This window comes from Delphinapterus leucas, chromosome 20 (assembly GCF_059928025.1).
Source record: "Delphinapterus leucas isolate spDelLeu-1000000601 "Yukka" chromosome 20, BTC_Dleu_Yukka2, whole genome shotgun sequence".
NCBI classification, from domain to species: domain Eukaryota; kingdom Metazoa; phylum Chordata; class Mammalia; order Artiodactyla; family Monodontidae; genus Delphinapterus; species Delphinapterus leucas.
In genome coordinates this window covers 17,102,240-17,128,034 of record NC_143148.1, presented here as the reverse complement: position 1 = coordinate 17,128,034, position 25,795 = coordinate 17,102,240, and the positions used below count along the sequence as shown (strand labels likewise).

Sequence of the window (25,795 nt, the reverse complement as noted above, 5' to 3'; positions counted from 1 at the left end):
TATATGGGAATAGAATCTAAAAAAGAGCGGATATGTGTATATGTATAACTGATTCACTTTGCTGTACAGCAGAAACTAACACAACATTGTAAATCAACTATACTCCAATAAAAATTAATTAAAGGAAAAAGTGCTCTAGGCCTGGTGGGCAAGACTGATAAGTAGATTGTGACCATAGGTGTGAGCAGTGCTGTGACGCAGATGGAAAATAGCCTAAAGCCTTGCCTGTGGGCTCAGTGTCCCCCCCACCCAGCTCACTGTGAGGGGACCTAGCCCCCACACCAGAACCGCCTACCTAACCTGTGAGAGAACCTGGTAGGCCCTGGTAAGAGTTTAAATTTTATACGGAGTGAGATAGGATTTTTTTCAGGGGGATCTTTTTTAAATTTATTTTTGTCTGCGTTGAGTCTTTGTTGCTGCACGTGGGCTTCCTCTACTTACGGCGAGCGGGGGCTACTCTTGGTTGTGGTGCGCAGGCTTGTCGTTGCAGTGGCTTCTGTTGTTGTGGAGCACGGGCTCTAGACGCGCGGGCTTCAGTAGTTGCGGTGTGTGGGCTCAGTAGTTGTACCTCTAGAGCGCAGGCTTAGTAGTTGTGGCAGATAGGCTTAGTTGCTCCACGGCGTGTGGGGTCTTCCCAGACCATGGCTCGAACCCGTGTCCCCTGCATTGGCAGGTGGATTCTTAACCACTGCGCTACCAGGGAAGTCCTAAAGGGGGATTTTAACTGATATGATTTGTTATGTTTTTTTAAAAAAAATACTATGGCTACAAGTGACAGAAACCAAACTCAAAACAGCTTAGACAACAATAAAAGCAAAAAGAAGCTGGTAGTTACATAGTACTTATGCTATGCGCTCTTCTGAGACTGTACACATTAACTCACTGAATTCTGTTAATAACCTTGTAAGTTAGGTACTATTCATATTCCCATTTTATTGACGAAGAAACAGGTGTGGAGAGGTTAAACAGCTTATCAAAAGCCTCATGGCAGATCCAGACTTTAGACCGAGGCAGTCTGACTCTATAATGGAGTACCAATTCTTGGCTGTACTGCCTCTCAACAAAACAATGTATTGACTCCATGAAACCGAAGAAAGTTAGCTCTTTGGGCATGGCTCGATCCAGGGGCTCACACAGTGCTGAACAGACTCAAACTGTGTCCATGCCAGAGTTGCCAACAACTCAGCAGAAAGAGCACCTCTGCTTTCCCCCAGGTTCTGACAAAAGTTCTAGAACTGAGTCTGGTTGGCTTGGCTTGGGTCACTTGCCTGTCCTTGGATCTTGTGGCCAGAAAGGTTAAACTAACGCACCGACTGGTCAGGCCTGACTTGTGTGCCCACTCCTGGGGCTGGGGTACCACCAGACTGAGAGTGCAGGGGGAGCGGTTCCCTGAGGGCTGCTTCCAAAGCCACGGGACTAGATGTTGGGGAGGCCACACTGCAGATGCCAGCTGGTGCGTGTCAAAGGATGTGATGGGGAACATATTTATGATCCTGGATACACCTGCTAAATTGTTTTGTTTTTAGGATCTTAGCAGTTTATTATGTCTTCTATGAGGCCTTTTGTTATGTCTCTTAGTAAAGTTGCATAATTTCCTTTCTAGTGGCTATGTATATTCTTACCATTCTTACGTAATCTTTATTTTAGTTGCTATCATGAATGAAATTATATTTAAAAGTTTTTTCTATAACATAGAAGCACCACTGATTTTTATATTTTTGTCTTGTCTCCTGCCATGCGACTGGATTCAATAATTCTAATGTTTCAGTGGTTTATTTTTGTATATGTGGTCATGTCATCTACATGTATCTCCTCCCTTCCAGTAGTTATATATCTTATTGTGTTGACCATAGGTTTTATTTTTAATTTTAATTTTTAAAAATTTTTTTGGCTGCACCTTGCAGGACCTTCCCCAACCAGGGATTGAACCTGGGCCATGGCAGTGAAAGTCCAGAATCCTAACCACTAGGCCACCAGGGAACTCCCTGATCATAGATTTTAATGTATAAAACAATCAGTGTTAAGAATGAGCATCTTGGGCTTCCCTGGTGGTGCAGTGGTTGGGAGTCCGCCTGCCGATTCAGGGGACACAGGTTCGTGCCCCGGTCCGGGAAGATCCCACATGCCGCGGGGCGGCTGGGCCCGTGAGCCATGGCTGCTGAGCCTGCGCGTCTGGAGCCTGCGCTCCGCAACGGGAGAGGCCATAACAGTGAGAGGCCCGTGTACCGCAAAAAAAAAAAGAATAAGCATCTTTGTTTTGGTCCTCATTTTAATGGGAACACTTTGGATGTATTACTATTGATTATTAATTTTAACAAATTAGTTTTTCTTATGTATGATGAATGCTTAGGTAAAAAATTCAAACACTTCTGAATGGCATAAGTCCCTTCTCCAAAGGTAATGCTTCTCTCTTCCAACTCCATCCCAGTTCCAGACAGAACCACTATTAATTGTTTTATGTATCTGTGCAGATAGCAGCAGACATGCATATGCAAACATATCTGGAAAATACTTCTTTTTACTCCATTATATATATCCTTTATTCCCTCAACAGCATACCCGTTAATTATTATATTGGTTCTCGGTTTGAAAGAATAAGCATACAGTTCCAAGGCGTAACAAATGTTATACCTGATTCTTCATTCAGTGGATGAGTGTGTCACTTGCAGGAAAGCCTTGAGTGGTTTATGGACTTTCTCTCTCCAGAAGAGTCGTGATCTCCCCCATGCCTGTTGGTGATATCACCCTCAAAGTAAGCTCAAGGTTGCAGCTGGTGTCTGTGGGCAGGCTGCAGAAGAGCTGTCCAGGGAAAGAAAGCAGGAAGTGTTTGGGGGGGGAGAATGAGTTGTCATTTGCGCATAGATGCTGACATCATGATGTCCTGCCCTCAGCTCTGCAGTCACCGTGCTGCTCTTGGCCTAGTTTGGTGCTTTTATGTGGAGAGTAGCAACTGCTTTCTTTTCTTCTTTCAACAAATATGTGTAGAAGGATTGTCTACTGTGTGCCAGGCAATGAGAATGCAACAGAGAGCAAAACAAAGACCCTGTCCACATCCAACTCAACTCCTAGGTAGGGAAACAGAGAAAAAATAAATGGCACATACAAACATAATGTCAGGTAGTGAGAGGTGCTATGAAGAGAAATAAAGAATGATGAAGAAAGAGAGGTAGAAGAAAGGCCTCTCTGAGGATGGGACATTTGAGCAATGCCTGTCAGAGCGATAGTTGTACAATTCCAGGGGGAAGGATGCTCCAGGTAGGGTAGTGGTTCATTTGCAAATGGGGTCAGGGTGGGCTCTCCCTCAGAGGGCACTTGGCAATGTCTGGAAGTATCTTTGATTGTCAGAAAAATGGCATTTTTTTTTTCATGCTAGGGCTAGAGTGAGAGGAATCTTACTCATTTAGAAGAACTCGAGTGTTACACCAGAGGACCCGCAGTGGTTTGAAGGAGGAGGTACGATGGAGTAAAAGACACTGGACTTGCATGTTAGGGAATCAGAAATTCAGTGACTCACTATGTATTTAGGGGACAATTTTTATCATCTTTTAGAATCTCAGTTTCTCTTTCTGCCTCTGACCAATGTCCCATCTCCCCTACCCTGCACATAAACACCCATGGCCAGATGGTGTTTCTGCATGAAGTATAGAACATTAGGTGACCAGACTCAGACCCCAGATCATGAAAGGCAGAAGTTTGCAGGAGCACAAAGCTCTTAGATTTCTGATTTTTAATTCAAATTGATTTGGAGAAGGTAGAGTCTTGATATATCTCTTCCTTGTAGCCCTTCAGGTTATGTTTTAGTCCTGCAGCAAAACAGATGCCTGGATACTCAGAAGCTCCCGTCGACTGCCACATTTGAGCTCTGTTGCAGCTCTTTTGCAGCTCAAAAGTCACCCTAGGAGGAAGAGATTTCTCTACTGTTTTTTAACTTTAATTTTTTGTCTTTTTGTTTACCAGTAAGGATTTGACATTTTATTCAAAACAGTATGATCTGAGGGGTTGTCGTGGCTGCATCTCCCAACCAGTGCTGCTGGAATCTAGTGAGTAGAGAGCAGGGATGCTGCTAACAACATCCTGCGCTGCAAAGGACAGCCCTCCACAGCAGAGAATTCTCTGGCCCCCAATGTCAGTAGTCATGATGTTGAGAAACCCTGAGGTAGTGGGAACTGGCTGGTGCAAAAACTTGAGACTGGAGCTGTGCTCACAGTTTTTGAGGAATAGCAAGAAGGTCAGTGTGGCAAGAGTAGAGAGAGGTGGGATAGGAAATAATAAGTTCAGAGACTAGTCAGGGGCCAGATCATGTAAGGTATTGTAGGACAGATGAGGAGTTTGGATTTTCTTCTGATTGTAATGGAAAGCCGTTGGAAGACTTTGAGCAGGGGAGTGAAATAATCTGAGTTTTGTTTTATAAGACTTCTTGTGTGGAAAGTAGGCTCTAGGGGAGAGAGGAGACTGCTAGTTGCCTCCCAACATCTAGTGTCACCTTCTTCCTTAATAACAACACTCTGGGGAATTCCCTGGCTGTCCAGTGGTTAGGACTCGGTGCTTTCACTGCCGGGGCCCTGGGTTCAGTCCCTCGTCGGGGAACTAAGATCGCACAAGCTGCCATGGCGCAGCCAGAAAACAACAACAACAAAAACTCTGGAGGGTTTTTTGTTTGTTTGTTTTTGTTTTTTCAGGAATATTATGCATGGAAAAGGGACTATACTTCCCAGCTTCCCTTACAGCTAGGAGTGGTCACTTGAATTAAGTTCTGGTTCATGAAGATGTAACTAGAGGTCTTGGATGAGACTGCTGGGAAGTTTCCTTAGAGGGAAAAAGGGTGCTACCTTCTTCCCCACCCCCACCCCCATTTTTTACTATCTAGAATGCAGGCAGAATGGCTGAAGGTCATTTAACCATTTAGAACTATGAGGTAGTTCCAGTATGTAAGCCTTGTGTGAGGATGAAGAGCAGAAAGATGGGAACTGGGCTCCTTGTGATACCCAGGAGCCTCCATCCCAGCTCTGGACTGCCTAACCCTAGACTTATTTTTACCTTAGAAAGAAGTAAACGTTGCTCTTATTTAAACCACTGCATTTGTTGTTGTTGTTGTTGTTGTCGTCGTCGTCGTTGTTGTTATGTGTAGATAAAACTAATCCTAATTGAAAGGAAGCAGGAAGGTCAGTTAAGAGGCTGTTATAGTAATCCAAGCAAGAGATGATTGTAGCTTGGAATAGAATGGTAGCAGAGGGGGTGACTAGAAGCACTTGTACTTTTTTGTGTGTGTGGTAAATTATACATAACATAAATTTTGCCACCTTAACTATTTTTAAGTGTACAGTTCAGTGGCATTAAGTACATTCATATTTTTTGCAACCATCAGCCACTAGCCATCTGCAGAACTTTTTTATCTTCCCAAACTGAAACTCTGTACCTATTGAACAATAACAACCATTCCTCGTTTGTCTACCATAGACTTAGTTCCCCTCACTGGCCTTTCACTTTTTCATGTCCTGGATGATAGTTTATAATTATCCTGTTAGTTACTATGGTTGATAGCAATGTAGCTGAAATATACAACTTCCTGGGAATTCCCTGGCAGTCCAGTCGTTAGGACTCTGTGCTTCCACTGAAGGGGTACAGGCTTAGATCCCTGTACGGGGAGCTAAGATCTTGCAAGCTGAGCAGTGCAGTGATAAATAAATAAATAAATAACTTCCTGTGTGTGTTGCATGTAATAAATTTTTGATATATTTTATTTTGGAAAGCAGGCTATAAAATAACATACAACATGATCTAGTTTTACAAAAAAAATCTACAGGTGCAAATGTAGGCTGTATCAGAAACATGTAATCAGTGGTTATATCTATTTAGTAATATTTGATACTGTTTATTTGTTTATTTAGCTGATCTTTTCCCCGTAATTTATTTGCAATGAATATGTATTACTGGTGTAAAAGGTTTTGTGCACCACAGTGTTTGGCCCATGAAGTAGGAGTTCAGAAACTGTGTCTGTTGATATTTTTACCAGCAGTAAAGCAGCATGTCCAGGGGCAGAATGTAATCTTGTCTGAATGATTAACATTTGGTGATGGCTCATCTACCCTTGGGGATGTGTTAGCTTTCTCTCCTCACTAGTTCTTTCTTCTGTACATAGCATGGCAGCTTCTTTGTGCTCTAGGTTAATACTGACTGCAAAGAGATTATTGTTTTGTTATTGCTTTTTTTTTTTTTTAATATTTAAGCGCTCACTGTTCATCAGTTTTTAGGTCAGACTATACATGTTAGTTTCAGTAAGCTTGTGTTTTACATTTTTATGCCATAATTTAATCTCCATAAGGTACTTTCCATAGTCCAGGCATGGTCTACTGCATTCTGTATTTCTCTGGAGGCACATTTAGGTCTTTGTATCACATTCTGGTCTGTTAGTTAGGTCATTATGTAATAACTCTGGAATTATCATAAGAATAAAAGATTGGGAACACGTGGAACCAACGGTAATGTTTAAGGTACAAGTAAGTTTTGAAGAGAGAGAAATGACTGAATGAGTTTGGAATTTCTAATAAAAGCAGCCAATCCGGATCAACTTCATTTCATTCATTCTCGACTTTTAAACTGATCAGAAGTAAATGCTAGAACCCCTGGAAATGTTTGACAGTATGTGGTATATGTGACACTTTTACTTGTTCTTCACTCTGCAGGGATGTGAGAAAGACGAATTGTTCAGTGAGATTGAGCAAAAAATGAACTTATACATTGTGTATGTTGATGTGAAAATCACAAGGTGTGTGGCAGGTGGGGTGGAGTTGGGCACTTCGTGATTTCAGCACGTGCAGATATAGTAGGGGCTGAGTCAGGCCCTGGCCCTAGAAGAGGAGTAACTAAAATTGTGAAAATATTCTAGGAAGGTAGAGTTGACTATGCTGGTGTAGAAAGAGTGGTCTTTTAGACTTCAAAATAGGATGACCTTAAACTAAAGTTGGTTTTAATTAATAAAATATAAAAATCACCAAAAAGAAAAGGTTTCCTGGTTATATTCATGAACATAACCCCCTTAGCAGCACATGTGGTACGTTTATAGGGGAATGAGAAAGTGAACGTGTACCCTTTTCCTCTGCCATCAGGGATTCCCAGAAAACAAGGGTTCATTTCAGTAGATCCTCAATGGCTGTTTATAGTAATCCAGAATGCTCCATGGATATTTGGAGGCAGAAGTGGCAAGGTCACTTATTGTCTATATTCAGAAATTGGGCCTTTATGAGGAATTTAAGTCACACCAAAATGTTTCTCTTAATGCAAGTCTGATAACAGCCTCTTATTGCCCCAGATTCCATCAACTTGGGATGCCTTGGGATGAATGGATATTTTTTTTTACTAATGCAAACGTCAAGGGTAAGATTAAATCTGATTGCTTTCTTCATAATTATTGAATGGAACTGATGTGCTGAAGGCCTGAACAGATGTTTTGGGGTTTGGGATTCCTCTAGAGGTAAGAGAAGCTGCTTCTTTTCCCAAGCCCTGTGTGTCCTCTCCCAGTTTATCATTGCTGTTTGCAGCCAGTCTTAGCAGTCTGCTGTGCAGATCATGAGCTTTGAGACTCATACCACACTGAAGTGCCACAGGCTACCCCACTTTTTACTCTTGTCGCAGTACCTTTCCCACAGAGAAGACTGAACCATGCCTCTCAGTCTCCGTTTCCAGCCCAGGGAACTGAGCTGACACTAGGGCCTGACACTGTATGGGAGACATCAGGGTTCCTGCACAGGGTTCCTCTCCCCTTCTTGGTATCCTTAGTCACTGTCGTGACTACATCCTGGATCTTGTCATATGAAGATAGCATAGCCTGATGGTTAGAGCACAGTTTTTGGAATCAGACAGACTTGGCATCAGATCTGTACTGCACCACTTATTACCTGCTTGACACTAGAGCAAGTTTCTTTCTTTCTCTAAGCCTCGGTGTTGTCATCTATAAAATGGATCAATTGCTATCACCCCCCTGAGTCACTTCACTGCATGTCAAGTGCTTGGTATGGGTTAAGCACTCAGTAAATAATAGCTGGAAGTTCCAGGTTGATAGACATGGAACTCTATAGCTCCACTGACAGTTTAAACTCACTGACATTTAAAATGTCTCTCTCTTTGACCACTCCACTCATTTGTCCACTAGTTTGCCACATCTGTTCTGCAGCTTCACTGGATCCTGCAGTCCAGGAAACGTTCTCCCTGTGAAAGAGAAAGTAGCTGTCCTCAGCCCTTGGGTCCCATGCTTCCAAATTCATAACTTTAGAGTCTCTATTTCTTTCCAGGTTTCTCAGGAAGACCCCAAGGACTGGCTCATCCCTGTGATGGAGAGGATGGAGTCTGTTACAGGAGGGAAGCTGGGCTAAGACAGGAGATATTGTAGAGAAAAGGGGGGCAGAGGCAGGCTGGAGATTGAGCTTTGTCCTCTATCTGGAAAAGGTGGTGTTTATACGCTTGTTAGTTTAGGTAAACTTGTAGAATAGATATTTTTTATATAGCTTTTCCAGGGACTTCCCTGTTGGTCCAGTGGTTAAGACTCCATGCATCCACTGCAGGGGGCACGGGTTCGATCCCTAGTTGGGGAACTAAGATCATGTATGCCCTGCATGGCGCAGCCAAAAAATAAAAAAAACTTTTCCAAGGTCCAGGGTGTAACCATTGGTTTGATTGGCTTTTAATGAATTGTTTAAAACACAAATATTTTGTCACAACCCAAATGTGTGCTACATACCTCATGGGTGGGGGAGGGAAATGCTGAGCTCTTGTTCGCATCATTTCTTCTATACATGGAAGAAATGTAGATTGAATGACTCATCCAAGGTCAAGCATGTAATAAGTGGTGGAGACAATATTCTGAATGTCTGCCTTTTAAAACTGTCCACCATCTCTCCCCCCATTTACTCCTGCAACAGAAGCATCCTCCTTCCAGCATTCTACCCCTAACAACAAGAGGACCCTCCCCAACCCCCAGCCTAGCATCGACCAGCATTATCAGAGAATGTCCTATTCTGGGCCCAGGACACTGCATCAGGCCTTCAGAGGCCTTTCTCAGAATTTTCCTTTCGAAGGGAGAGGGGTTACTCCATCTGTTCCCTTGGTCTTTTCCTCAGAGAGCCTTTTCCTTCCCACCTCACTCCTTAATGTTCATTCTCCAGTAGCCCCTGACTTTGCATATCTACTTAACTGTTCCCCACCATTAGAAGGTAACCCTCACAAGGACAGTGACTTGTTCGCTTTCTTGTAGTATCTTCTGGCTTTTTTGTGCTTTGTACATATCAGGCATTCACAAATTACACATCTGTTGAAAGAATGAATGACTCAGTTGTATCTGTCAGAAGCTGAAAGAATATGAGCCTAGAGCAAATGGCACATGGCATCTCCACTTCTCCCTCCTCCTCCCTCAGCCACAGCCTGCCAAGAGGCTAAGGAAGGAGGAGGAGGGAGAGTTTGTGTGCCTGAGGACCCAGCTTCGCTCCTCCTCCTGGGTTTGCTCTGTGTGGAGCGTCAGGACACCATATCATTCTGGCCTAAGCCAGTTAAGGTTGAGCTGCTGTCCTGTGTCTGGTCTCAGTGCTGCCAGCCCACAGCTGTCTCCAGGTGTGTAGAGCCTGTTGAAGGCAGGGGAGCACAATGGCTAAGGGCATAGACACTTGAGTCAAGTGACCCCTCTGCCACATCCAGTTGTGTCCCCTTGACAAAGTTTCATAACCTTTCTTATTAGTCTTAGTCTTATTGTTTGTGAAATGGAAATGACCTCATATGGTTGTTCCTAGGATTAAATGAGATAATCAGTGTGAAATCTTTAGCATAGGTGAAATACATGCTGAGTGTTTCATTCAGGCTGGCTGATATTATGTACAGTCCTAATTAAATACTCTTTTTTCTGTTTGTGGCACAAGTCCCTAGGTTGCTAGGTCTGCTTATTCTGTGTGGCTCACTCTGCCCCATCTTTGATGGGGAGGAGCTTTGAGGGAGGTGTGAGTGGAGACCCAGGAGGTTTGTTTGAGTGGGAATTCAGCCTGTATTTCTGATGGTTCCCTATAGAAGGAGGGTGCTTTGGTGTGAGTTTTGTGTGTTTGCTTTAGTTTTGTCCTGGTGATTTCCACAGGGGAAAATAATTCAAGAGGGAGTAAGTGTCACCACTGGGAGCTTGCCTGACTCTCTTTCTCCAGGAAGAAGAGCTCTGCCCAGTGGGGGTGGAAAAGGGCAGCATCTGAAATGTGTGCTGGGAGGTGATAGGTCCAAGGTTGAGTCTTATTTTTGGCTTCTCCAAGGGACAGGACTGGGCCAAAGTGTGGGCAGTGGGGTTGGATTTTAGTTCCTTGTAAAAGGCAGTGGAAACCTTCACCACCTCCCCAAGGCAGCACCCTAAGAGCTGGCAGCTAGTGGGCCCTCTCAGCTGTGCTCCAGTTGGATTACAAACTCAATAAAATAAGTAATTTTTTGTTAGTAAGTAATCCACTGTATAGGCCAATGAAATATGAAATACCTTCCATTAAAAATGTTTTGAGGGGCTTCCCTGGTGGCGCAGTGGTTGAGAGTCCACCTGCCGATGCAGGGGACACGGGTTCATGCCCCGGTCCAGGAAGATCCCACATGCCGCGGAGCAGCTGGGCCTGTGAGCCATGGCCGCTGAGCCTGCGCGTCCGGAGCCTGTGCTCTGCAACGGGAGAGGCCACAACAGTGAGAGGCCCGCGTACCGCAAAAAAAAAAAAAAAAGTTTTGAATGTTATGGAACATTATAAAGGAGTTACAAAAAGGTTTTGTTGTTGTTGAATTTGGTATGGCTAAAACAACTGTAAAAGATTAGGGGGACATGTCAATAATCTGGAAAGCGTCTGCTCAAGTTGCTTTGCAAGCAGCAAATTCTTGCTGTCTTTTAAAGAAAAAAGAAGTAGGAAATCATAGAGAACACCTTGTAGCTGGAGTTAACACAAGAAAGCAAACGGGGAACGACAAGTAATGTCAGAGAACAGCTTTAGCCAATGCCAGAGGTTGGCAGATAAAGGCATATTTGTATCTTAAAATGTTTATGGTATGTAGTATATTTTTAGTACATATATTATAATTACATATTAATAGTATATATTAACATAGCATGTATATGGTAGTTTTTTAAATGAATTTCTACTTTAATGGACTACTGCATCAACCAACCAACTACTAATACGTATCAGGTGAGTGGGTTTCTACTGTTCTGACAAATGGACTTACCAGTATGTTTTGTTGACTCCTAGAAGACAGATCTGTGAGCTTTGTTTTGTAAGACTGGAAACATGACATACAGCTATGTTAATAACTATGTAATAACTATGTTAATAACACTGTTACCAGAATAACCTGTATCTTTGGATTCCATTTCCAATGGAATGTCTTCTTACAGTCAAACTGACCTTTTGGATTTTTAATCACCTGGATTTTACTCTGCCCTCTGAATACTGTGTGGACAGAATTGGAATTGTGGGTTGCTCTGGTTCAGCAGGAGCTCAAAGACAACCAGGGTTGGTGTGAGCCAGAGTCCAGATGAAGGGAGTAGAGAACAGGAGTGGAGGGAGGCTAGATGGGAAGGGGAAGGCCCATTCGAACCTTGGTTCAAACATCTTGATTTCTAGGTTTCAGGCCACCCAGGTCCAAACGTGAGAACAAAGGCTCATCCTTCTAAAGCATGGTGACTTTTTAACTTCATATGATTTCAGATTTCCAGTTAATTGTTACCTCTACTCAAATTGATAGTTGAGAATTGATTGCGGTCATGCAGTAGCAACCCACAGCCTTAAAATCCTTGGCTCTCTTCTTTTCACAGGTGTTGGGGCGATGCTTCTTGACAGTGGTACAGGTCCATTTCCAGTTTTTGACCCAGGCGTTACAGAAGGTCCAGCCAGTGGCTCACTCTTGCTTTGCCGAGGTTGTTGTGCCAGAAAAAAAGAACAGCAGCAGTGGCGGCAGCTTATCTGGCATGGGCCACACACCAGAACTGGAGGATGCTGTGCGGTCCTGGCGGGGGGCTGCTGAGGTAACCCTGACTTTGGGGAGATTGGTGCCCTTTGTTCAGATAGCAGAGGCTCCAGAGGGCCTTTACCTGTTGGTTCTTAAAAGAGCCATTTTATGTAGAAGTGTGAGTTTTCACCTGCTATCATTAGCTTGTTCATTCATTTAACAGTGAATATCTTTGTAAATACCCACTTCATGCCAGGCATGTGCAGGCACTGAGGTAGTAGCCTCCACTCACAGCCTTCTAGGAGAAAAGTCTTTCAAAAACAGGTTTGAGGGGCTGTGATGGAGGTGTGCAGGAGCCCAGGGGAAGGGCCTGGCCTCCGACAAGAAGTGCAACAAAGCTTCTAGGAAGAGGGACCAGGGAGAAGAAGCTGGAGGGTATATGGAGGGTAAGTGGTCAGCCAGGTAGCTAGGTGGGGATGTAGCAGGCGATGACACATTTCTTGTTGGCATTTTATTTTTTTTATTTTTTAATAAATTTATTTATTTTATTTATTTTTGGCTGCGTTGGGTCTTCATTGTTGCGCGTGGGCTTTCTCTAGTTGCGGTGCGTGGGCTTTCTCTAGTTGCGGCGAGCTGGGTCTACTCTTCCTTGCGGTGCGGGGGCTTCTCTTGTTGCGGAGCACGGGCTCTAGGCGCGCGGGCTTCAGTAGTTGTGGCTTGTGGGCTTCGGTAGTTGTGGCTCGCGGGCTCTAGAGCGCAGGCGCAGTAGTTCTGGCACATGGGCTTAGTTGCTCCGCGGCATGTGGGATCCTCCCAGACCAGGGCTCGAACCTGTGTACCCTGCATTGGCAGGCAGATTCTTAACCACTGCGCCACCAGGGAAGCCCTCATACCTTTTATTTTTAACAGGAAAATATTACAAATGCACTTGAATTCCCTTTGTACTTCTCCACTATCTTATTCATATTCCTTTCTCTCTAGAGATAACCTCTTTTGATTTTGGAGTTTGTGATTCCTATGCATATTTTTATATTTTTATTCTATATGTATGTATCCATAAATATATTGTTCTGCACAATATGAAACTTTATATAAATGGTATCATTCAGTTCACTAAAATCTGGCTTCCACACCTACACAAGAACATACCTTGTCTTGTCAAGGTCATTGGTGCCTTCCATGTTGCCAAAAATAATTGGCAGAAATCCAAGGATCCTGATGACTCCATTCAGCAGCTCACAGCGACATGAGCCCTGGAAATCCTCTCTCCTTGTGGAGAACCAGGTCTTCTTAGGTACCCTCTTAGCTCTTGGGCTAGCCTCTCCATCCACTTTGCTAGCTTCTCTTCAACATAACTTATGAATATGAGTTTCTCAAGGCTCAGTTCTACGTGCCCTCTCCCCTAGAGGGTCTCCGTCTAGTCTTGGAACTTTAAAAACTGCTTGTGGGCTGGGGCCACAAGCACACAAATGTGTGTGCCCGGTTCACTTCCCCCGTGGGCTCAGGCCCCTATATTCAGCTGCTGCCCACCTCAGGTCTTCAGATGGCTCAGCCCTTAGCCTTTCTGCACACACTGTTCCTCCTCAAATCTTCCCTGTGCTAGCATGTAGTGCCATCCCACACTGGGTCCTTTGTGCGAGAAACCTGAGATTTATCCTCCAGCTTTTCTGTCACATCTACATCCAATCCATAAGAAAGCCCTGCATATCCTACCTCCAAAATATGACTGCAAATCTGTCCCTTTCTTTCTGTGTCCACTATCACTAACGTAGTTCAGGGAATCATTACTCTCCCCTGACAGCTTCAGTGGCTGGACTTGCTTCTCCCCTTTCTGTCTTGCCGTCCTTCATGTCTCTCCATTTCCTTAGGGTAAAGTGTGTACCCATCCCCATGACCTGCCTGGTCCCACATAGTCTGGCCCCTGCCTCCTCACCAGCCTCATCTGTGGCCACTCTCCCCTGCTCACTGGGTTCTAGTTCCTTTGCTGACATCTCTGCCTGTCCTACCCCCACCCCACACTTCTGTTTACTGCCTCCTCTGCCTTAAACTCAGCCTAAATGGTGATTTCTCAGTTTCTTGGGCGCTCCCTGTTACAGTTTTCTATTTCCCTTGGGATGTTTTTCTCCATTTTATATTTTTTAAATGTTTTATTTGTTTGCCTTTTCGACCCATGAAGCTGTCAGCTCCAAGATGGTAGGGACCAGGTTTTGTGCTCCACTGTCTATCCAGAGACACCTAACATAAGACCTTGTGGGCTACATATTTGACTAAGTGGAAGAGTTCTAGAAAGAGAGTCAAATGGTTTTAAACTGTGTGACTGTTAGGGTTCAGGGAATGGTTGGTATTCATACAGAATTTGTGGAGCTTTGGAAATGTATGGCATTATAGCTGCTAGTTAACTTCCTTTAGTCCTGCAATTTTGGTAAATACTACAACTCCTACCTTGGCCTAGAAGAACAAAAATTAACTGTTAAAAAATGTTATTTGTTGCACAAATGTTATTGCAATAAAAACAGACATTGAAAAATTGAAAGACAGTTCATCCTGAATCCTTCCTTCCATCTAGTAAATCAAATATATATTTTTCTGTATTCTCTAGTCCTGACCCATATGTATAGATAACATTTCATCACAAGACACAGATTAATTTCTTCTTGTTTTTCTTATGTACTCTTCATAAACATATTTAGTGACTAAACAATAAGTGTTTCATTTTTCTGTGCAGATTTCAAAAGTTCTGTTTTTCCTTTAATGTTGCAGTGTATGTTTTTTTTCCTATTCTTTTCCTATTGGTGAGGTTTTTTACTTTGGTGTATAGGACCACCCAACCGTATATATATTGTTTAATTCTGGAAACTCCAAGGGCCAATATACTAGGGTATCTGTCTTTTTAAAGCAGGGAAATTTAAAATGTGAATGTTTTTAATGTGTATGTAATTTATATGTAATGTAGATATAAAATAAATAACAGGTAGGTAAGTCTTTTTTCCAGGGTTTCTTTTTTTTGGTCATACCGCATGGTTTGTAGGATCTTAGTTCCCTGACCAGGGATTGAATCCAGGCCCTCAGCAGTGAGAGTGCGGAGTCCTAACCACTGGACCGCCAGGGAATTCCCAGGGGTTTCTTAAATAAGGCAGTTCTATTGTCAGGTTTGCTTTCTCTTCAACGCTTGATTCAGTCTTTCAGAACTTCTGGCTGCTTGCTCACTTCGTAATACAGACGATCCAGAATGTCTGGTTTATATCTAATTCTTAGATAGTTTCTAGCTTTACTGTAGTTGTTTTCTGGTTTTTTAATTTTGCTAGTATCTGTAAAATCCTCTTTTACCCACCAGTCACCATTTCTGTTGCAGGCAACATCTAGACTAAGAGAAAGAGGCTGTGATGGCCGCCTGGCAGGAATTGAAGTTCAACAGCTCTTCTGTTCTCAAAGTGCAGCAATTCCTGAGCACCAGCTAAAAGAACTGAACATAAAGATTGACAGTGCTCTGCAAGTACGTTTTTCAGAACTGACACGTTAATATCTAAGGGATGAAAACAAGGGAGGGAGTTAAAGTCATGATGCTGAACCAGTTGGAAAGAGTAATAAGATGGTAGTTCGCCTCATGTCTTTTAATAACTATAGAAATTTAAAATTTCTGTTTTCATTGAACCTAGTCAGTTTATAATCTGCTATGTAATCTTCATTCTTGAAAACAATTTCTTTGCAGGCATATAAAATAGCTCTGGAAAGCTTAGGTCACTGTGAATATGCAATGAAAGCCGGTTTCCACCTGAATCCAAAGGCAATTGAAGCGAGTTTGCAGGTACACTTTTCTTTCTGGTAGCTCCTGGGAGCTGTGGTGTGGCATTCATGCCATCCACATGAGGCAAATGTCTTGAGAGGTGAGCTGTGGGTCACCTCTCTTCTCCTATCCAACCCTTTTCCAGGGCTGCTGCAGCGAGGCAGAAGCACAGCAGACAGGGCGGAGGCAGACCCCGCCGCAGCCCATGCAGTGTGAGCTTCCCACCGTCCCCGTGCAGATAGGATCGAACTTCCTGAAGGGTGTCTCCTTCAACGAGTCGGCCGCCGACAATCTGAAACTTAAGACGGTAACTTTCCTTGAGGTTCCAGCAACCGGGTGTGAACTTGAAAACAGAGTTCTTAAGGGAACCTGAGGGCTTGTAAAGAATCAAGACTAAAAAGCAAAACTTAAGTCAAGATGGGAGGCATTGACCTTCCTCAGTAAACTGGTGTCTAAAAGCAGACTAGGGTGACTTTTGTTGTTTTTTTTTTCTCCATTTGGTAGGTCTTTATTGAGCATCCATTGGTGCCAGGCTAGGAGATTTGACAGCCCACTAGGTTGTGATAGGAACACAGAACGAGGGGGCCTCACCTGGAGGATTAAGAGATGTGACTCTTGAGAAGAGGACTTTAAGCAGAGAATGACCTGAATAATAAGTATGGGGGTGGGGCTGAGGCTGTGAGATGGCCAGGAAGTGAGAGCCCATCCCAAGAGCTGAAGATCTTCCTTAGAGCTGTAGCTGGGGCCCCCCTGGCCATCCAGGACAGTCACTAATGAGACTCGGATTTAATTGTCCTGAAGTAAGGCTTGGGCTCTGGTATTTTGTAAAAGTTGTCCAGGGGATTCTAATATGTAGTCAGACCTGAGGGCCACCGTCTAGAACAAGGGGAGACATGGTAGGAGCCAGGGCTGGTAAAGCAGCCCGGAGAGGCCAGAAAACCCTCAGTGTGAGGGCTGGGCTCCATCCCCAGGTGGCTGGCATCCCACCAAGACAGGTCGCGTAATGAGGTTTACATTTCGGAAAGATCCCCCTGACTTCAGGATGGACTGTGGCTGGGAGGGGAGCAGCACTGAAGGGTTTTGGCCATGGCCCCATCAAGTGATAATGGGAGGCGAGTGGAAGCGTTCACGAGCAATCTAGAGGTTATAACAAGCAGGACTCAGTGATTAACTGGCTGTGAGAGGGAGGGGAAAGGAGATGAGGCCCAGGTTTCTGGCTTGGACAGCTGCTTTGGTGCTGTTTATTGAGGCTCGGGGATAGTCGTCATAAAATATATTTTTGGACGTGATTTTAAGGTTGCTTTTGAAATGTCCAAGTGGAGCTGTTCAGCAGGCAATTGGATGTATGGGTCTGGAGCCCCAAAGTGGGATCAGGGCCAGGGTCCTCAGAGGAAGATGGTCGCTGGAGCCAGAAGAGAGGCCGGGGGATCCAGGAAGTGTGTGGAGAGGGTCCAAGGAAACTTTGGTATTTAAGGCAGTGGCTGTGACCATTTTATAGTTATACGGCCATAACTGAACTTCTTCAATAATGTGCTATGTCTGCCTCAGCATACTCTCCTTACAGTATCTTGATCTGAGTACACTGATGCTGTGAATCCCAACTTGTTGGGAGAGTTCCGGATCACCAGTTTATTATGAGAGGACGTAACTCTGGAACAGCCAGACGGAAGAGATGCCTAGGGCAAGGCATGGGGAAGGGGCTTGGAGGTTCCATGTTCTCTCCAGTCACCGCTGTCCCAGCACCTCCATGTGTTCACCAAATCAGAAGCTCCTAGGGTGACTTTTTTTTTTTTGTGGTACGCGGGCCTCTCACTGTTGAGGCCTCTCCCGTTGCGGAGCACGGGCTCCGGACGCGCAGGCTCAGCGGCCATGGCTCACGGGCCCAGCCGCGCCGCAGCACGTGGGATCTTCCCAGACCAGGGCATGAACCCGTGTCCCCTGCATCGGCAGACGGACCCTCAACCACTGCACCACCAGGGAAGCCCCTAGGGTGACTTTTTTAATGAGACATTTGCCAAGTTAGTTTTATTCATAATTTTGTTTAAAATGTGTAAAATACAGGGTTTTGAAAGTACACTATAAAATGCTGTTTATGATTAATGTTCCAGTGGACTTTCATAAATTAAATAAGAGGAGAAATATTGTCATAATACTGAAGTAATTAGGACTATTTGCAGAGCATCATGTGTGCCAGGCATTGTGTCAAATGCTTCCCATGCATTGTCTAGTTAATGCTCACCCATGAAGTGGGTACTGCCCTTTTCCCCATTTGACAGATAGAGGAACTGAGGTCCAAGGCCACACAGCTAGAAAGTTGTAGACTGGAATTGGAGCTTATACAGTCTGTTTCCAGAGTCTGCATACCTGACCACTTGTTCATCCAAAATAAAGATGAGGTTTTCATTGGTATTTACTTTTGCTAGATGATTTTGTTTCCTTATTCAGAATTTCAAAATTCCTCAACCAGTTTGCATTAGCACATTGCTAAATAATGCTATATTTTGTGCTAGAATAGAAATCACATATGTGTATTAACGCACATGTATTCATATCTAGCCAGTCACGCTACAGGGTTGAGAAAAATCTTTGAAGGTAATTAACGATAATTACTTAAGAAATTAAAATGACATGATATCGGAGTACGTAAAATGCTCTTTTCTTGAGGACTATCGTGTACCTGTAAATGCATTTCTACAAGTCTTAGAACCTGGTATGGTTTTATTTTGAGGTGCGAACTCTCTTTTTATCAATCTGTAGCATACAATGTTACAGCTGATCAAGGAGGCAGGCTGCTATAATGGAATCACACCCAGGGACGATTTTCCTGTGACTGAAGTCCTGAACCAGGTGTGCCCATCCACGTGGCGGGGTGCCTGCAAGACCGCCGTGCAGCTGCTGTTTGGCCAAGCTGGACTGGTGAGTGAGCACATGTGATGGATGGGGGAGAGAATAGAGAAGGACGTTTCAGGCATGTGAGGATGTGGTGTGGGCACATGTGCGAAACATTGGAGAATTTAAAAAGCACTTTGCTTGCTGCAGGTTTTAGACCAGATAGAAAAGGTAAAGGAAGAACAGCATTAAAAAGTCTTTTTTTTTTCTTTAATAGATTGATAATATGTATTAGCAGAGTACCTAGTTGCAAAATGATGTCTCAGGCTTTCCTGATTTTAAGGAAACCATTACATTAGTAACGATTTGATAGGACCCTTCACCTGGCCTGATTACTCTGGAGCCACAGTGGATGTCTTTCTGTTGCTCAAACACATGAAGCTTCTTCCTGTCTCAGGCCTTTGCCCCTGATGCTCCTTTTTCCTGAGAATGCTCCTCTCAGATCTTCATGTGACTCACTCATTCTCATTTTCCTGTTGTCAGCTCAAGTATCACCTCCTCCAATGGTATAAGTAGTGCCCCCATGCAGTCACTTTGTATCCCAGTTCTCTGTTTATGCAATAAAATAACAACATCAACTCAGGTAAGTTTGGTCTTTTCACCTCTGGTGAGAAGAATAACTTTTGCCAAAGTTGGGTGGGGTCAGGAAATCAACATCTAGGTTTTTGTTAGGTACCTTTGACCCGTATACCTTATGTTCTTATCCCACTTTCTAGAATTAAATGACTGCTTTTTGAAGAGTTATAGCATTTCAGAGATTAAAGGAAGCTAATTAGAGATTTACAAAATTAAAGAACTGTTTCTTACTCTAATTCCTACTTTATTCATAAAAGAAGCTGTTGGGAGGATGCAGTCCTTTTGTTTGGTGTGAGTGCGTGCTCAGGTGGCCCAGCTCAGGGTGGTACTGCCTTGTAGAGGGCCAGGTGGGGGCCTGTCCACAGTGGTGAGTTGCGTTTCACTTAAGATCTGTTCCTTAGTATAGGAACCCCTAAGAAAAAGAGTAAACTGGAGACCCCCTGCTGAAGTATGGAGGTTCCCAAAGATCATTTTAGCTGAAACTAGGAGAACCATGGCGATAAGCTCTCCAGAAAGGAGTGTGTAAAATAAGGCAGGAGGACCCAAAGGCTTTTTTGTTTGTTTGTTTTTAAGATTTTAGCTTAAAAAAAAAAAAAAAGATTTTAGCTTAGTTTTTAAAATATTTATTTATTTGGCTGTGCCAGATCTTAGTTGCCACATGCGGGATCCTTAGTTGAGTCATTCAGACTCTTAGTTGCAGCATGCATGTGGGATCCTAGTTCCCTGACCAGAGATTGAACCCAGGCCCCCTGCATTGGGAGCACAGAGTCTTAACCACTGGGCCACCAGGGAAGTCCCCAAAAGGCTATTTGGAGAAAACATCATTTAAAAAAAAGTCCCATGTTATTCAGAGAGCAAAAACTTCTTCCTAATTCCCTCCGCCTTGATCCCAGGGCACGGTTGTTTGTGACTGATAAAGAACCTTTAGATTATTGTTCTGGGGATGGGAGGAGAGAGGAAACACCTGCCTGTTGCAACAATGGCTATTACTTGGACAGGAAGTCTTTTCCAAAGGACATTGCAGACCAGCTGTGAGAACTCTCTTTACAGCCATGGAAATCAACTCCATTAGAGGCTGAATTTGGAATCCTAATAAGCAACTCTGCATGGCTTTGCCTTTTCTGAACTGTTACAGATTTGGTTTTAAAGTGTTTTATGACTATTTTCTTAAAATTCTTTTAGTTATTTGAAAATATATTCATCACTTTGTCAGACGCTTTAAATAACAAAGCATACTGTATCATCTGTGTAGTATTAAAGACTCCTCCAGGGAGCTCCCTGGTTGTCTAGTGGTTAGGACTCCATGCTTTCACTGCTGTGGCCTGGATTCAGTCCCTAGTCGGGGAACTGAGGCCCCGCAAGCTGCACGGCGTGACCAAAAAATATGAAAAATAAAAACTCTCCTCCAAATAAGAGGAAATCATTGAGAAAAGGGTTGGTTCTTCATTTTCCTGAAGTAATTTTGTTTTTATTGATGGTTGAGGATAAAATGGTCTTTACAAAAAGCTTCATCGACTTCTGGCTTGGATTCAGTCATTACAGATAGGCTTTTCTAAAGCATTGGTTTTATTTTTAATGACATTTTTACTTCTTTCAAGTGCATAAAGTGAAAAAATACTTAGGAATGAAACAAAAGAAACAAAGTAATTCCTAATTAACATATTTACAATTTGGAAGAAGTACTGAAAATGATTGCAGAGTTCGCTACCTCCTGCACCTCGAATGTGTTTCTGTTTATTGAAGTATTACTGTTTTCAGTCATCTTTATTACTTGTTTTTGTCTCCGTGGGGCTCCTGACTGGCCTCTGAGTATCTGTCTTGCTGGGGAACAGTTCTTACCAGAGACCAGAGTCACTCAGCATTGATAGGCTCATGCATTTGATTTGTTTATGATCCGTTTTCCTCTCTGAAAGCTGATTTTTGTTTCTGTTTCTCTGTTAGGTGGTGGTTGATACGGCGCAGATTGAAAATAAAGAAGCCTATGCCCCACAAATCAGTTTAGAAGGCTCCAGAATTGTGGTTCAGGTCCCATCCACATGGTAACGTGACTCTTACATTAACACAAGCCTAAGCTCTGATTGATGTTTGCACATCTTTGAAAAGATTGCATTGTTTTGGACAGACCTTACGCTAGCTCACACAACAGGTCTTACTACTTGTGCGGGTTTGTGGTCAGTGGAGGTATGTTAACGCCATGTGTCATGATTATCAGTACACGATAAGGAAGCCAAGATGTCTGAAAAACAGTCTCATTGACCAGTAATGCATCTAAAATGTTATATACTCATGGGTCATAATGAGCAATATTATCTTTTTGCGTTACTGAGTCCACAACTTTTGAACAGAGTATATCATTTTCTCTAAGTCACCCAGCATTTCTTTAAAGCTGAGTGCAGAACATAGAACTTCTTCTCTTCTTCCATTTCTTCTCCTTCCAGCAACAACCCTGCTGATCTGGAGCTCATGTCATTACACACCCAGTGTCACTGCAAATCTGGAGGCAGACTGAGCTGTTCTTATTTTTAATTATTTGATTATATTTGTAAACTTATAATAAAGTATTCTTCTTAATCTATTCAAACAAAAGCTCCTACAGAGGGCTTCCCTGGTGGCCCAGTGGTTGAGAGTCCGCCTGCCGATGCAGGGGACACGGGTTCGTGTCCCGGTCCGGGAAGATCCCACATGCCGCGGAGCGGCTAGGCCCGTGAGCCATGGCCACTGGGCCTGCGGGTCCGGAGCCTGTGCTCCGCAACGGGAGAGGCCACAACAGTGAGAGTCCCGCGTACCACAAAAAAAAAAAAAAAAAAGCTCCTATAGATCAATAAGAAATGGGCAAGGCACATGGACAGGTAAATCAGAAGAGGCATGGTCAACAAAGAGATGAAGAACATGTGTAACCTCACCTAACAAAGAAAGGAAGGCAAAGTAGAAAAATAATACAATGTCATTTTGCCCATCATGTTGTTGAATTGTTTTAGAATAACAGTACTAGATTTGGGCCAGGCTGTACAAAAACAGGCACAGATGTTGTTGAATAAATCACACAGCCTTTCTGGAGGGCAGTTTCATTTGTCAGACGCCTAAAATAAGGGCTCTGACCTCAGCAGTTCCACCTCTAGGGATTTAGCCATGTGATGTGCACACAGATTCAGATGAAGGATGGGCATCACAGCTTTACTAGTAAACAAGAAAAATTAAGCCTATATTGCAAGACTTTTGCAATTAAAATTATGATCAGAATGAATATTTAACTATATAGAAAATGTATAAATCATTTAGGTAGGAAGAGATAGAGTTAGTAAGGAACAGTGGCACTATTGGTGCCCATGTGGACTAAAGTGGTAGCTGGGTAATACATTCGAATTGTATTTAACTCATTTCTTCTTGAAATGTGAGGGGGGGGTCCAGTGGAGATTCTGCCGAAAGTTTTAGAATTTGTTGATATATATCAAGTAAGGGTTGGCAGTTTACTTCATGTCCCAAAATCTCCCTTTTATGAGTTTCTTCCCCAAATTTCTAAATTTGATTATTAATATGGCATAATGTTAATTTATGTACATATCTTCATTCCTGTCAAACAGTAGTTGTGTTTTTTTGTTTGTGTTTTTTTTTTTGGCTGTGCCGTGTACCTTGTAAGATCTTAGTTCCCAGGCCAGGCCCTCGGTAGTGAGAGCGTGGAGTCCTAACCACTGACTGCCAGGGAATTCCCCAAGCAGTAGATTAAAAGCTCACTTTTTTGTAAGATTTTTGTGTTCCTGAATTCTTAATTTGTTTTCTAATTCACGTTCTTATTGAAAAATATGAAACTTAACCAGGATTCTCATTTTAAAGAAAACATATTCGGGCTTCCCTGGTGGCGCAGTGGTTGAGAATCTGCCTGCTAATGCAGGGGACATGGGTTCGAGCCCTGGTCTGGGAAGATCCCACATGCCGCAGAGCAACTGGGCCCGTGAGCCACAACTGCTGAGCCTGCGCGTCTGGAGCCTGTGCTCCGCAACAAGAGAGGCCGTGATAGTGGGAGGCCCGCGCACCGCAGTGAAGAGTGGCCCCCACTTGCCACAACTAGAGAAAGCCCTCGCACAGAAACGAAGACCCAACACAGCCAAAAATAAATTAATTAATTAATAAACTCCTACCCCCAACATCTTCTTAAAAAAAAAAAAAAAAAAAAGAACACATTTTCAACTCTTGGATAATTGGGGGAATATAAACAGTTAGTACTAAAATGGTTAACCCTGCAGTTTACTTCCACAACTCTCCCTGTATGATTGATTTCCTTTGTAATTCATTGCACCTCCTTGAAAGACCTCAAAGACTGCAGTTACTTGGAGAGGCTCCCTCTGCTGGCTACTTTTGGTAAAAATGCAAAGTTTTATGTTTTTGTTTCAAGTTACAGAATATGTGCTTGTTGAGAAGAACACAAAAAGAAGTGATTGGTCTTCCCTGGTGGCACAGTGGTTGGGGGTCCGCCTGCCGATGCAGGGGACACGGGTTCGTGCCCTGGTCCGGGAGAATTCCACGTGCTGTGGAGCGGTTGGGCCTGTGAGCCATGGCCGCTGGGCCTGCGCGTCTGGAGCCTGTGCTCCTCAGCGGGAGAGGCCACAGCAGTGAGAGGCCCATGAACCAAAAAAAAAGAAGTGATTGCTTTATTTCACCTTTGGAAAAAATGAAATTATTAGCAAAACTAGTCAAGAATTTATTATATGCTTTGATTTTAATAAAACAAAGTGTCTAGGTGCCAGATACATTTTTTTCCCCAAAGAAAGTAAAACCTTAGATTTTTTTAACTTGTCATATTTAAGCTATTCACCCATTCTTTCTTTCAACAAATATTTACTGAGTACCTAATATGTGACAGACACTGTTCTAGGCTCTGGGAATTTAATCATGAGCAAGACAGACAGGGTCCCTGCCCCTAATAGAGCTGGCTTTGTTATGGCATGGGGTTGGGGAGGGGAGAGCTAATAAGCATAGGAGTTAACTTCAAGCTCTGGCAAGCGTATGAGGGGAATAAGAGTAGAGTGACAGCATCTGATAGAGAATAATAACAGGTAGAGATGGCAGGAGGAGGCTATTTTGGATGAGGAGGTCAGTCATGAAGGGTCTCTTTAAGGATGTGACATTTGAGAGGAGCCTGCCATGCAGAGAGCAGATGGGGAAAGCATCCCAGGCAGAAGGAACAGCAAATGCAAAGGCCTGAGGAATGAGCTGGCATGGCTGGAATTATGCTAGGTGGTGTTGAAGATGGGGATTCATAGAAGCCAGGACTTGCAGGGTCCCTGAGGGACTTGGATTTTATCTAAGAACAGGTAGAAGGTTATAAGCCAGTCTGGGTGATTTGTCAAAAGAATGGATTTAGTCTCTTCAGGGGGTTTTATTGATCAACTCTCAAGACTGATGAATAAAATAAAAATGCCAATTTGTTGATTTTTAGAAAGAGAAATTATTATCACCAGGAACTCCTTTCTGCATGACCAAAAAATGTTCATCTAGTGGGCAGACATGTGACCAGCCAGATCACAAGTAGAAGTTGGCTGGGGAACATAGAACAAGTGTGTCCTGGTAATCAGTGATTCCAGGCTGAGAGAATCAGGTGCATGAACCTCGGCCAGGTCCACTGGCCAAGATTCTCTCCCAGGAGCCCAGAGTCTGACTGGACACTGGCAGAGCTTGCCTTATTGCTCACTTTTTCCGGTGTTTCTGAGGCTGGCCGGCTTACATCCTCACAGATATATTTTTTCTCAAGCCAAAGACATGTTGGGGTGTGCTGCTGCCTCCTTAGGATGGCTTTGCAAGTGTTGATTTCACCATTTAACTCCCAGAGAGCCTAGGAACAGACAGATAGCATCTTCCTGGTTCTCCCTCTCAGAAAAGGCCTTTTGGTGGAGGTGCCCTGGGTGGGCAGTGGGGACCTGAATGGTGGGAGGCAGCTGTCAGCGGGGAATAGTCAAGGCAAAGGTCCTGAGATGTGGGCAAACCCAACTTATTCAGGGCGTGTGAGAAGGCCTCATAGCTGAGACAAGGTGAGGAGAGGTGACAGCAAAGAGAGGTGTGGCCAGAGAGGCAGGAGGGCCAGGTCACAAAGAGCTGTGGTGAGGGGTTTGGATTTTATTTCAGTCATGATAGGATGCCACTGGAGGGTTTTGCACAGGGGAGTGGTGTTCTGATTTGTGCTACAGGAGGCTCTGTTGCTATGTGGAGGGTGGGCCTTGGAGGGACAGGACTGGAGAAAAGGAGACCACGTGGGAGGCTGGTCCTAAGACGCAGGTGCTGGTGGTGTCTTGGAGTAGAGCAGTAACGAGAGAGGTGGTGGCAGTGCCTAGATTCGGATTGTGTTATGGAAGAGCCGGCAGGATTTGCTGATTGACTGGATGTAGGAAGTGGGGAAAACTAGCAATGACTCTTAGGTAGACAGCTGTGCTGCGTACTTACTGAGGAGGTCATAGGATTCAGAGTGGTTTTGGCGGGAGGAGAGGGATCAAGAGTTGTACTGACCAGGCTCCCTTTGAGCTGCCTGGTAGGTGTGCAGGGAGAGCTGTCAAAGGTGCATTTAGATATGTGAGGGTGGCAATCAGGAGAAAGGTCTAGACTGGCAAAGACAACTTG

At 43.8% G+C, this 25,795-nt stretch overlaps 1 protein-coding gene across 5 annotated transcripts in view; it reads left to right on the top strand.

The window, feature by feature from the left end:
* The window catches only part of GARRE1 (granule associated Rac and RHOG effector 1), a 78,425-nt gene that overhangs the window by 40,942 nt on the left and 11,688 nt on the right, over nucleotides 1–25,795 (top strand). For 4 of the 5 annotated variants that reach the window (XM_022585797.2, XM_089902934.1, XM_089902935.1 and 1 more), the window contains 6 exons: nucleotides 11,807–12,016; nucleotides 15,293–15,433; nucleotides 15,650–15,745; nucleotides 15,870–16,031; nucleotides 18,482–18,640; nucleotides 21,131–21,228. In XM_022585797.2, the coding sequence (XP_022441505.1) occupies nucleotides 11,807–12,016; nucleotides 15,293–15,433; nucleotides 15,650–15,745; nucleotides 15,870–16,031; nucleotides 18,482–18,640; nucleotides 21,131–21,228 (866 nt within the window). The remainder of the gene's footprint in view (nucleotides 1–11,806; nucleotides 12,017–15,292; nucleotides 15,434–15,649; nucleotides 15,746–15,869; nucleotides 16,032–18,481; nucleotides 18,641–21,130; nucleotides 21,229–25,795) is intronic. The other variant, XM_089902936.1, reaches the window with a different exon arrangement.